The 14,227-nt window shown below is 40.1% G+C and overlaps 1 protein-coding gene across 1 annotated transcript; it reads right to left on the minus strand.

Annotated features, from left to right (window-relative positions):
* Nucleotides 1-680: 680 nt before the first annotated feature.
* Nucleotides 681-7,124, minus strand: prss35 (serine protease 35). Its single transcript, XM_071470271.1, has 2 exons — nucleotides 6,724-7,124; nucleotides 681-3,225 (listed from the first exon to the last, which is right to left on the minus strand). Exon 2 carries the CDS (start codon nucleotides 3,204-3,206, stop codon nucleotides 1,944-1,946), a length of 1,263 nt encoding a protein of 420 aa, XP_071326372.1. The 5' UTR covers nucleotides 3,207-3,225; nucleotides 6,724-7,124; the 3' UTR covers nucleotides 681-1,943.
* Nucleotides 7,125-14,227: the final 7,103 nt, after the last annotated feature.

Raw genomic sequence — 14,227 nt, forward strand, 5'->3', positions numbered from 1 at the left:
GGTTTGCACCAGAAACTCCAACTCAGTGACAAGGCACTCAGCAGGCCAATGGTGGAAATATGATCACTCAGTCAGTCAGTCAGTCGATCAAGGACATTCCAGATTATAGGGCTGTCCCTGCTGTTGGAGTCCAGCCAAAATGTCTAATGTGATTTCCATTGCTACTTACTCCCAAAACGAAAAACTATGCTTTAAAAGAAATCAGGATTACTTTGAATACCTTCATTGTATAGTTATGCTATTTAACATCAGGTCACGTTTAGATTTAGATTGAAAATTTTGATTTAAATTTAACATTTAGAAATTTAAATAAATTGAACATTGAATTTAATGTTTAATATTTTGATTTAATGTTTATTTAATATTTAGATGTAACATTAACATTACATTATTTTTTTTTACAAGAAAAGTGTAACAAAGTTCACAAATACTACTTAAAATCTGGTAAATATGGAGCTTCAGAGCTAAATGTGGCAAAATGTTGCTGTTAATTTCATCAGGCCCCACTTTACAATCAGTGCTTTATGTTCAGTGGTGTGACTTGTGTAACTTGAAACAGTTACAGTAGTGTTACATAGTACATTCACCATTATTGGCAGACTCAAGAAACAATTGATACCCACAAACCAGTTTATGGTAGTAATCAGTTTTTGTAACCAGGAAAATCACAAACACACACACAAGAAGTAATCTTGGTTTAATGGTTGGTAGTCTTCAATCTGCATCAGTAATTTCAGATTAATCTCAGGTATTTGGTATTCAAAAGGATAGTTGTATGAATTTTTGGAAGATAAACTACATCAAAAAGTCACAAATATCATACCCCCGATTTAAATTTGTTAACAATATTGCTTTTGTAATCATATTTAACCCATAGAATTACAGAAATCTAAATAGCTCAAGTAAATTGTTAAATGGTTCAGTCCCATCTTAACACAACCCAAATATGTAGCCTCACATTAAATACATAGTTACAGTACTAGGCTATCACAATATATTCTGAGAAGCCCCCGCAACCCCACTCAAAAAAAAAAAAAATCCATAAATTAGCACCATTTCTTCTGGATAAGCACCGATATAATTATGTGCACAACAATGAAGCCACATGTCACTGTGTTGCAAGAACAGAGAAAAGATGGTGAGACTCACAAATTAAAAAAAAAAAAAAAAATCTTCTATCCAGGATCCATTAGGATCCTTTCTCTATTTTGACAGAAAAATAGTCTTATTTAAAAAGGTAGTTGTAAAAAAACAAACTCAAACTTCTAGATATACACAATGCAAAACACCAGCTCATTACATTAGAATGTTTATAAAAACAGTAATCTCAATATCTCTATATAGTTCATTTGTAAAACAAAAGTTAATATTTATTTTTCCTGGGTCTTTTGTCAAAGCCAATGCACATGATTTTCTTTACAGTGGTGGAAAACACTTGACACTGCAAGTCTCTCCATACAAAGCCTAGTTGGAATATATATGACGAATGTACCAGGGATTTGCTTACCAACGTTTGAATATACACGCTTTCCAATATTGTATCCAAAAAGGTCAAATCTTTTCTTTAAAAAGAGTCAAAATAGAAAGCAAAACTGCAGATCTGAATGATCTGTAAATACGTAAAAGACTTTTTTTTCTCAGTTATTTTTTTTATCTAATAAATTAGAAAAGCTGAAGAGCCACAGCTCTCTTAATGTGTTGGCAAGTTCCTTTGTCAACACTGAGTCTGCATGGCTGTGTGCGTGTGTATTGGTGTGTGTTGGTGTGTGTGGGTATAGATCAGTGGAGGAGTTGCTGAAGGTAACAGGAAGGCAGGAAGAAGTGAGGCAGTCGTCGGGCCCCTGGTTGGTCATGGGAGGTTAGGATAGGTAAGGTGTCCCTTGTGTAGAGGTGTTCTGAGGGATAAGAGTGGGGTGGTGGTTAAGGGTTGATCCTGTGTTTTCTTAGGCTACCTGGCACTCACTTGAGTCCCCGTGGACCCAATAGCAGATCTGAGCATATTTGAGAGGTGTTATCCTCACTGCCACGTTGTAATCCTGCTGCATACCGTCTCCATTTACATCCACCCACTGGTGACCAGAGAAAACCCCAATGATCTTCCTCTTCCACTTCTTCTTGCCAGGCTCTTTGAGACGGATGTAGACCCCAGAGCCACTGGAACCAGGTTTGGCATCACAGTATTGATAAAGTAAATCCTTGGATTCCTCAGACACAGAGCAGAACCGGTAGACCAGGTTTCCAGGCCGGTCATCATCAAAGCCAGAGAAATGGATCCTCCCAGCGGGGAGTTTCTTCACTGAGGGGATAACTCCCAGATCCATGTGCTTGACTTTTGGGGCTTTCTTCAACTCCAGAACAGCATAGTCATAATCTGCAGCCAGTCCGTCAGACACACCTTTGAACCAACCCTTGGGAATCTGTGTCTGCTTGACCCTGGTCCACCTGAATGAAGGTTTCTCTGATTCTGCACTTCGCCGACTCCGGCTCTTCCTACCTCTCCCTTTGCCTTTACGGTCCCCTTTCCCTTCATTCTCTTCCTTTTCCTGGACTTCCTCTTCACCTTTGTCTCCCTTTCTCCTCTTGCCCTTTCCTCGCCCTCCTCTCCCTTTTCCTCCTTTCCCTCGTCTGGACTTCTCCTTCAAAATACCAACACGTAGCTTCTTTGCTCCATCTAGATAATCCTTCCCATCATGGATACAGTGGGCAGCTGTCAGCACATGTTTGGGTGACACCAGAACCCCAGAACATCCTGTGGAGATCTTCACAGAGGTGGAGAAAGGATATTTGGTAGAGAACTGCTTATCAGAGATGGTGAAGCGGGTGTCTGTGCCGTACACTTCCCGTTTTTGGCGGGAGCTAGATGAGGCGTTTCTGGTCCAGGCTGTCACCTCATTGAGACCTTGTACAGAAACTGAGGTATACGTGCGTGTACCATTCTCATAGACCGTCTCATAGGACAGGAACTGCTCCAGGTCATCCAGAGAAGGTGTAGGGAGGCGACGCTGACACTCAATCCCACAGGTCCCACTCAGCTCTGGTTGTGGATGGGCTGAGAAGTTGGGGCTGCTGAGATGCACAGTACGTCTTTTCCTTACCAGTGGCACCTTCCACTGTGGCCAGGTATACTCATCATCGACTGCATTTTCCTCAGCAGCTACAGCCAGTACCAACATCGGGAGCAGGACACACAGAGGTATGGGGCCCATTGTTAAGTTGGGCCTAGCTCTGAAACATAAAGAACAACCTTTCAATATAGATAGAAGTCACTTTCACAATATGTTCAGTTCAGTACAAAATTTAATTTGTTCTTTCTAGCCACACTAAAAAGAAACAACTGTTTGATCACCATGTGTGGTTCTAGGGATAGCAGTGTCAGTCAGTCAGTCAGTCAGTCAGTCCACCACTTTAGTCCAAATATCTTACCTATTAAAATGGATTGCCTAGAAATTTTTGGTCTCAAGAGGATGAATGCTACAGACTTTGGTGATGTCTTAACTTTTACTCTAGTGCCTCAATTAGGTTGACATTTGTGGTTTTTTGTGAAATGTCTTGGCAGATACAGTATGGATTGCCATGAAATATGACATACATATTCAGTTAAATATTTCAACAAAGCATCCTCTTGATGGATTGGGGCAAAATTTTGTACAGACATGTGTGGTAATCTTTGTGAACATCTGACTTTTCTTTCAGCGCCACTGAGATTCACATTTGTTGGTTTGACTGAAATTCTTGACAACATTTTGCAATTTGGTACACTGACATATTGAAGTCCTCCCTCAGGATGAATTGCGAGGTCTTTTGTTATGCCGTCATCAGGTCAAAATTTGTCCAACACTTGAAGAAATCTCTTCTAAAACTAAAGGGATTCCTATTGTCATCTGTACCATGTGTGATTTACCTTAAAATAGCAAGTTAGCATGTTAACACGCTAAATTAGACGGTGTATTTGGTAAACATTATATGATCTAAACATTAGCATATTGACATTCTCAGTGTGAGCAGCTCAAAGCACCACTGTGCCTAAATTCAGCTTCACAGAGCAACTAGCATAACGGTGGACTCTGAATTGTGTCTATTTAAGCTAAGCAAACATTCAGACAGATCAGTGAGAGATTACCACACCAGGTGTAATGATGTAACGTTATAGCACTGTTTTTGACACTCTTTAGTCTTTCATCTTTATTATAGTGAGAAAAGAAGAGAGAGGAAGGGCATGACATACAACACAGGTCTCCACCTGTAACTGAACAATGTGGTTATTATTGTTGCTTTGTAGTAACAAGTAAGGACAGGCTGTTGCTTGTGTAAACTTCAGTGCAATTAGCAGTGAATGACACTGGGTTTCAATAACTTTTAATCAACTTTAAGGATGTCAAAAATGAGGGAAATTTATTTAAACTGAGAAAATCTTATATTCCAATATTGATGTCCCCTGATAAAGAAAAAGTAAACACAGTTCCATTTGTGGCCACACGGAGGCAGCGTAGCCCAGAATATTAGAGGCATCCATTGGGACCAGAGCTACAGACTGTCACTTGGTCACCCACCCCCTTTCACTTGGGTAGCTCAGCAGTCTGTGACAGTGCAACACACTTAGGTCCAGTTTTAAGTAAAATTCCTTAAATCCTTAAGTTTGCAGAAAAGGATTTGTGTCATAATTCATAAGATAATAGCACTTTTAAAAAAAAATATTGTCAAACGTCTCTACAGTTGATGCATATGCTGTGTGGTTTAGATGAGATTTATGTCCTCTGAGTCTTTCTGGAGGCTGCGGGCAATGAGAAGGACAGGATGAACCCTGATCCTCTGAATGGGCTGAGACAGTGGCTTGGAGGTTTGCCACAATGGTTAACCTTCCCTCTCTGTAATGACCGTATCTGGTTTCCTCAGCCTCACTCCACTCCTTCTCCATGCATACAAATGACATCAAACCTAGAGACTATGCAGGCTGCAGAGAGCCTGCTGGTTCATGCTTCTACTGTATGAGCATTATGTTGCCAATAATCTTGATAACCCTATAAAGTAAATTACAATTTTGCTGCGTTTTAATAGATTCAGCAGACCATCACTTAGCTAAGGAGCAGGAGAGCTTCAAAATGTCAGCATGGCTGTGGTGGTGAAGTCACACAGGCGATTTCAGACACAAGGAGAGAAAATCATTTGGATGCTGGTCACTGAGGAGCAATGTAGCAGGAGTGAAAATCCAAAAGTTAATTTCAAACAGAAGTCCAGAGTAAAATAGCCATTCATTCTGGCTGTTTGAGTGGTTTAAATGGAGTGTGGCAGACAGGCTGACGTCTGGGGTGTTCAGCTGGAGGATGAATTCTTCGGGGGGGCGGACTTGATTGGCCAGAGGGTCCACAGAGGCACATTCCCTTTCAGTGAGTTGTTAGTGCAGCATGAAAATGAGACATTGCCTGGTTTGGCAAATCTCCCAGGAGACTCAGCTGAGAGGGAGAATTGCTTCATTGCATGTATGGCATCAACTGTGGACCATATCAGTGCTTTATCATCCATTAAAGTGATTCTGCCCAAATTCCACCGTTTAGTTGAGACTACAAAGCATTCCTTTTTCAGTCCAGGTTTGTTCATCAGTGAGTGCCCTGTCATCCAGCTGAGTCTGACTGCAAAGTTTTTGGATGAAGTTTACCACGCAGTGTCCAATAAAACATACCCCATGACCAACATCTAACCAGTCCGAAACAGACGGTAATAAAGTACAAGCCCACAAGAGCTGTAAAACAGTCTCAATAAATGAGAATACAAAAATGACCCTTAGTTCCTGCTCAGCTTCACACTCCCACCACCAGACTCAGACATAACACAAATCCAGAAGAAAGCCTGCAATTATTCAGCATAGAGTGGAAACTGATATGCTGCCATGATGGCTCTTGGTCATAGAAGGCGTTCATTTCAACTAAACTATTTTCCACTGCAGTCAGCTGAACAAGAAGTTGTGCCCTCTCCATCCCTTAGTGGAGGGAGTCACAAGAAGCTGCTAGAGGCACCCAGGAGACAAAGCGACCAAAGGATGGCGCTATGGCACAGCTGTCTCTCTGCGCCTCAGCAAGCATGGGACAGCGTCTATTGTCTAGTTTATGAACAGGGTGTTTTCATTCATATTGACCAATTTTCACAACTTTGAAATAAACTTTATCTCGTACCCAAAGTGTCTGGACCACCATTGACTCATCAGAGAAACACTGTTAACACGTGTCCAAAAAGTTTTAGATAAAATTCAAAAAGCCTTAGTAAAGTTTAAGCCATCTATTTTCATATTCCGAAAGACCAAATATCCCTATCATGCAAAGAAATATCCCATTACTTTAGATATCCAGTGAAATGTGAAAACAAACATCTGTATTTCCACATCTGCATCGCCAGCTTTATGTGGAAAGAAGAGGGAGCAGAAAGCAACCTATGCAAAAATATTATGTCTTTATTGAATAAAATCATCCAATAATATTAATGCCTAAAATACATAATGCAAAATAATGTGCATACATTAGAAATGCTGTGCTTTCCTAAGACTATAAACTCAACTGAAATCTCTCGGGAAAAAAAATCAACAATTGCATCCACAAAGAAAAGAGGCGACAATGCAAACGGAAAGAAAGCAGAAAAATATGAAATAAAGTATTCAAAAGAAAGAAAGAAATCTGTTTCCCCGCGGCTCCACCGAGAGATCGTAATAACTCTGCGAAATGACGAAGGTCCTACCTGCTTGCATCCGATTGATGGATATGCCAAATCCGCAATGTATTGTTTGTTTCCCTTAGATATATACAAGTATGATCCCAGTAGAAAACAAACGGGTGTTAGTGCATCCCAGACGTCCTGGTATCAGCAGGGCGACGGCTCCCTTCTCCTCATTACTTCAAAGAGGCTGAGAGAAAGTCGCAGCCGGGACGCTCCGCTCAGGGCTGCACTTGATGCTGAGGAGGAGGAGGGAGGGAGGGAGGGATGGGGGAGGAAAAAAAACCTGAAAAAGACTTCTTTTTTTTTTTCACTTGTGACAAAAGCTGTTCACATATGGGTGGGACCAGACCGAGCACTCTAACTAAAGGCTGAATTGGGTGAAGTCAGTGGTCTATTCAGCAGCAGCCCAGTCGGGAGGTGTGCGGTGTGGCTGCTGCTGCGGCGCAGGCAGGAGGAGAGAGAGAGAGAGAGAGAGAGAGCCTCACTCTGAGCCTCTGAGGGGACTGTGAAGGAATTAGTTCCACTGGTCCCAACAATAGTTTCTGAGGCGTTTCCAGTCTGAGCCATGTGAGCCTCCAAATCTGTAAAGTGTAAAGTAGTTTCGAGGAAATTCACCAAAAATCAGAGTTTGGCAATGAACAGACATGATGGTTCATTTTAAAAATGTGTTTACATGTGGATTTTGAGGCTGAATATTCACAAAATATTTGATTTTTTTTTTTTTTTTTTACACATGTACAGTACACACACAACAGGTGGGCAGGCACCCTCAACCCCAGGATTATGACCCCTCCATAGGTGAAGATCAATCTGATCCTGTAAATGTGGAATATGAAATAATAATAGAAACAATTAATAGAATCTTCTTTTTTTTTATTTAAAAATATAATGCACATTACCTCCTCAAGCCTCTAACAAGAAGTCAGATCATCACTTTTTGGTGCAGTGGTGGAAGATGAATTTGCATTTGTTACATGAAAAAAGTACCAATATCAGACTACAATAGTACCTTGGTACAAGTCCTGCATTTAAAATCTTAATGAATGAATGCTAATGCTAAAGATTCACTAAATGCTAGTGAATATTACATTACATTAGTCTTAAAAGTAAAAGTACTCAGAGATACTTGTACATATTTCTGAAGTATTGCTACTGATGCACCAACATGTAAGCAACATTTTAATGTAATAGTTGGTTGAGGGGGAGTTAATATATTTCCTATAGTGTTAGGTAGTTTGATCTACAATGATGCATCAAAACTTATGAAATGATCATAAAAAGTACAATGTTTTGCTCTGAAATGTATTGGAACAGAAATGGAAATATTCAAGTAAAGGACAAGTACCTCAAAATTATGCTTAAACACGGTACTTGAATAAATGTACTTTCCAACACTGCCTTGGTGGAACAGCTTACAGATAACTGCTTCACTTTAAAGAGGGCCCACAGCAAAACCTCAGTAACCACATACTAACTGATGACCATAACGTCAATGTTTATCACCAAAATATACAACATTCAGTCAAAAGAGGTCACATGTGTCATGTAGTCATTACATTACATACATATAAAGTCATCAGGTTTTCCAGAGAAACTGTGGCCCACATTATCTTTGCATGTGTTTGGATGTTTATTTGAACTGAAAAAAAAAAATTGTATACATGAAAGACTTATACCTTATTGACCTTTATCTTTGCTTTTATTCTATCCAGCTATACTATGGGTGGATGCTCTATGACAACCTCAGTCCTCTGGATGCAGGACAGCATCTGTGAGTACTTCACTGCCCTGCTGCCTCCATAGAGTTACAAGACAGGAGGGACTATGAGACCAGCTAAGATCAGTTTTGTGTTTAGTCTTTTCATTATGCGAGGTCAGGACCAAAGGGAAGAAAGCAGGGCCTCTGGCTGCCAGAGGAAGAAGGCCATGGTGACTGGTTGAAGTCTCAATGAGCCAAGAAAAGACATGGAAAATATGTGTGCAATGAGGGAGAGAGAGAGGTGTGTGTGTGTGTTTGTGTGTGTGTGTGTGGGGGGGGGGGGGGGGGGGGGGGTGATACACATCTGGCTCAAGAGGGAATGAGGAGTGCAGGATGTCATTTGGAATAGAAACCAGTCTTTGCTTAATCACTCCTGTCATTCACTTTGATGTGCAGCAGGCTTCACACCAGGTCTACTGATTGCAACAAACTGGTGATAAAATTACACCTGTTGCTGAGACCTTGAAAATGTGTGTGTCTTTGTGTGTTTTTGTGTGTGTGAGAGAGAGAGTGAGAATACTTGGGTGGCCTGCACACCTGAACAGTATGTTATAGATCCTCATGGAAGCTCATCCATGTGGGTGGTGATCACACACATGCGTGTGCACATTGTACATGCAACTACAAAGCCTAATATTTTCTGAGCAGGAGGGCTTCGTATGAGAGGTACATTTTCCCTCCCTCCTGCTCTCTCTGGGTGTGGTCCTGATTCTTCACTCAGGTTCAGCATGTTATTGAAACATGCCTACATTTTGGTCAGTGAAAACAAACTGCAGGGACTGCAACCATACAAGAGTCCCTGGTAGATCATTGGCTCTGGTGGGCAATCCTAAGACTTTTGCATGGTCATACACAGCATATTAAATTATACAGAGGGCCACACAGCCTGTGGAAAAACATTGTGTATGTGACATCACCCACAGCTTTTTGAAGGGAGTTTTTGAAGCTTAAGTTGGGTTACCACTCACCACCATATTTCCCAAATTACTGAAGCCACGATATCTAAATTATTTAGGCAATAAGTGTGGGTGGAGCAGAGGTGGGATGAGCACATTGCAGCCACCGCAGCTGAGACTGCTTTAAAGTCCCCCTCCAGTCAAAAATGTGTCTCTCTTATTGCTACTTCACTGTTATGTTTGAGCTTCAGTATATGAGCAGAGTTTGTTTTCACATTCATCTGCTGAAGGGGAACGTTTCTCTTTGCTCACCTTAAATCTCACTTTACATGTATTTCATCACAGCTAGTCTGGAAGCCAGTAATGGCCCAAGGTGTAACTTTACACAAGTGGGATGTGGAAACTCGAGTCCTCCAGTGTATATACACTGAGAAAGGACTTTTCAGTGAAGTAGGATGTGATTTCAAGAATTCTGTTGAGCTAATCCAACTTTTAATGAAAAAAAAAAACAGCAGACACATTATTATTGAACAAACAATATTTTTATTAGTCTTAAAACATGTCAGGGGAAGACATTTAAATTAAGCAAGCACAGTGGCCATTAGAGGAACTGCAGCTTCAAACTCGAGAGCTTCAAACCATGGTGGTTGTTTCTAGGACAACCACAAGTGTCTGACAGGAAGAAAGAAGGAAATTTAAGATCTGCATTTTAAATTATATGCATCAGATGATATGAACACATAGTTTTACTAAATGAGAACTATTACCACAGTGAAATTCCAGGAGCTATTTGTAAGTTTTGCTATTGCTACATAGTCACTGTTAGCATTAACAGCTGTTTATTTACCTGTCTAGAAGAAAGGATACATTTTTTTCTTTTTCTCACTAAGAGCTGTCTCCAGCAGTCAGAAGCCATTCTCTTGTTTTGTTTCTAGTTCTATTACTTCTTCTCTTCCACTGAAGTTACCATGCTAACCAGCTGGCCCCGGCCTTGTCAATTGTCTCATCACTTTCCGATACTGAGTCACTGGGTTAGGGTAAATGTAACGATGACTGAAGTTCTTACCGAGGCTGGAAAACAGCTTTTAATGCTAATGCTGGCTATGTTGCAATAGCAAAACTTACAAATAGCTCCTTTAAATAAAAAGTTTGAATCTGGTTTGACCAGTTTCTTTTTTTTCCATTATCTACACAAAATCAGAACAAACATGTAGGGGACATCTCAGAGGCCCAGGTGCACCACAGAACACTACACAACAACCCATAAAAGTAAATGTAAGTTTGGTTAAATGAAGGTAACAAAGATAACAGATAGATAGCAGACTGTATGCTGATGCCAAGGAGCAAATTTACTGTGGACAGATGGATGATTTTATTGTTCATGTTCTCATGACCCATTGAGTTAGCTGATCAGGAGGCAGACTATCCAAAAAATGTGCTGCATTGTTATTGTGTTTTTGGCAACTTTTTGCTCCCCTCCTCTCAGAGGCCACTCAACATCCTAACACAATAACAGACTGTGACCACTATTATCACAACCATAACACATGCAGACAAAGAAGCACAACAAATGTTCCTGTTTTCAGTTATGTTCAAGGTCAAAGGTCACAGAATGAAACAACAGAGAGAGAGAGAGTTGTCTATGTTCCCAGCTCGGTGGCTTCCAAATAGAAAAGCAGTGAATGATATTTATGGTCGGGGTCAGGGCCGTGTGGTGTGGATAGAGGGGCTTTTGTGCCTGGTGTCACACCCTCACGGGAAGTGCTCTCTTTGTGTTCTGCTGTGGTAGATGGATGCTTTTTGAAGGGCAAGCTAAATTTTAGGAATTTTATTTAGTTGTGTCTGGGTGTACTGGATGACACTTTCCCTCGCTTCACTGCACCAAACCACCAAATGGGTGGGACTTTCAAAGAAGTACGTCAGGTTTTTTGGGGATAGGCGTCCTGGTTTACTTTCATTCTTCGGCAGGAATCTGCCCCGACTCATCGTATCTTAAAACTCCATTGGTGCGTTCACATGCCAAGTGATTTATTGTCTGGAAACCACTGAGTAACCATGAGCTCCCTGATTTGAGATATGACAAATTTAAGACAGCACCAAACTTTTCTCCTATTGAAACGCTGTATCAGAGGACCTCATTGCCCTTTTCACTGTATAGTAGTATACATTAAAGGCTACCTACTCCTTTGCACAGACCACACTAATAAACCTGCTCAGAGGGCTGCACTGACCCACGGTTCACTTCCACAGGCTTTATTTTGGCAACTGAATGGTCTTTTAGCTCTGCTCCACGCAAAACAGACCACCATTGATATGATTGGACTCTCTACCTCACTACTTCTCTCTCTCTCTCACACACACAAACATTAATACAGTATATATAGTAAATATATATATATATATATATATATATATATATATATATATATATATATAAACAGCAATGGGACAGTTAGTTAAAAGCCTTGGTCTTAGATCCACATACAGTTTATAACCTTTTTAATAGTAAATATTTGGCTAAATGGTTAAGCATGCCAGCTTTCAGAGAGGAGACTGTATGTGATGAAAGGCTGACTGAAGTCACACGTGCTCCTTTGAATCTTATGTCCAATGAACAGGCAACCACAATCCTGCTGCAAAGACAGACCTGTGAAGTCAAGTCATAGCACTGTCATCAGTTTAAAACCCTTACTTTCAAGAAAGTCAACTCCTCAGGAATAAAAAACAAAAACTTTGTTGTTTCTGCACAAGAAATTGAAATAATGATGCGCTGCTTCAATCAGGATGGGAGTGAGTTGCTGCCCCATGAAAAGGAGTTCAAGTGTCCTGGGGTCTTGTTCAACGATGAGCATCAGCAGAATTGTGAAGAGAGAGTTGAATCTGAAAAGGAAGGTGTCAGCATGCCAGTCAATCTGCATCCCAACACTCATCTATGGTCATGGACCTTTTGATGTTCTGAAAACTTTGAAATTGCTGATACAGGCCAACGTGCAGGGTGGCTGTGCTCACTCTTAGAGACTGAGTAAAGGACACAAACATCTGGGAAAAACTCATGATACAACCACCCATCCTAAAAGGAATAAATCTGCGCCCTTCAGGCATCTGATTCGGATTCCTGGCAATCAAGACTGGGAAAGCAGCAGAAAATGGATTGATGAGTAATGGACTTTGAGAACCTCTTCTTCCTGTCTTCTTCTGGCTTAATCCCTCAACAACAACCAACAAACAACCAAAACATACTCTCTGTTTATTATTAAAAAGTGTCACTTCCTTAAAAAATATCCTCCTGGAGTGTATAATGTTGTTCCTGTATCCATTTATAATAATAAAAGCCCTCAGCCACTCCAGTGGCTCCGTGAGTCTTTAATGCTCATAGCAAATAAAAGGAAAGTGTCAGATAAAAAAGGTATTTGACAAATTAAAATCAAAGTTATGAACAGATGCTACAACTAGATGAAAAGTCAATAGATCAACCGAATTCACAATGAATACACACAAAATTGCACCGTAATCCATTGAATTGTAAACCTTTTACAATAAAATGCAAATGTAAACTTGCTGGCGAAGCTAAAGGAAAAATCAATGGATCACCAAAGTCCTTAAAATTCATCCTCTGGGGACCATAGATACCTGTGACAAATTTACTGTCCACCCATCCAATAGTTGTTGAGATATTTTAGTCTGGACCATGGTGGTGATTTTGCCAAATTACTACATAATTGTCTAATACTGGAAATCAAACAGAATAACAAAACCAATAGCACTTAGCTGTAGCTACTGTATATCTGCACAAAATTACCCAGAAATCTTATTGTGGATTTTTGAGTTTTCTGCTTAGTTCAGCTGACTGACAAGATACAAACTTGACAATAAAACTTCTTTCAGTCAGGTAAACCTTATACATATACATTTTGCAACAACAAATACGCATTTGCTAATATGTTTTCTTTTAATATAATGAGGATATTTCATTAATTAACATATATGGCAAGTCGCAAACATGTTAATACTGAATATAGTTTAAATTTGTTTATCAGTAATGATTTGTTTTCCTCCAAAATATTTGATTTTGTATTTTAATATCCAGTACTTAAAGTTTTTTGTTTAGGCAATCGCAGCACTTGGTTAAGGTTGGGGAAAGAACAAAGTCTGGTTCAACACAGAAAAAGTTCACAGTGATTTAAGACTCTGCATGTTTTAAACCATAGTTTGTTGCCTGAACCAAACCACAGACAGGAGTATGGCCTCTGGTGTGATAGTTGTGTGCTTTGTGTATCCACCGTCCACCCAAACTAACACTTGGCAACTCTGCTACTGTCATAAATGTAGTGCTTCATTCAATCAAGAAACTACATTGCCTTTGAACATAATCTGTCTAAAAGTGTTTAGTTGTATATGAACATAATTTCTAGGAGACAGGGTTGGTTAGGTAATATGCAGCACATGCAGATTAGCACACTAAACTGAGCCTGTCCTTTAAAACAGATCCGCATTTATACCTTTATCATCATCTATGACTCTCTGTGTGTGGCTGTATGTTTACACTGACTGCCCATAATCCCTTCCTGCAATAAAAACATAATATATCACTCCACATCACTCGCTTGTATGCACCTGAAACATTTACTGTAGATGTTGTTAATCTGCTCTTCACTGGAAGAAAAACTGCCCTACAGGTAGGAAACAGAGTGTCTGATGCTTTTTTCATGTCTGGGGATAGTATTTGGACACTTGAGGTTTCCAGCCATGATTGATGATCTTGTAGTTTGTGCTCCAGCGCAGTAATGGTTATTTCAGCAGTCCAAAGGTGCCTGAAGGAAACTGAATTCAGGATTTGAGTTTCCTTAAAATAAATCAGTGCTCTTTTACT

This window comes from Trachinotus anak, unplaced genomic scaffold (genome assembly GCF_046630095.1).
Source record: "Trachinotus anak isolate AG129_WGS33_773 ecotype Australia unplaced genomic scaffold, CSIRO_AGI_Tana_v1 ptg000032l, whole genome shotgun sequence".
NCBI classification, from domain to species: domain Eukaryota; kingdom Metazoa; phylum Chordata; class Actinopteri; order Carangiformes; family Carangidae; genus Trachinotus; species Trachinotus anak.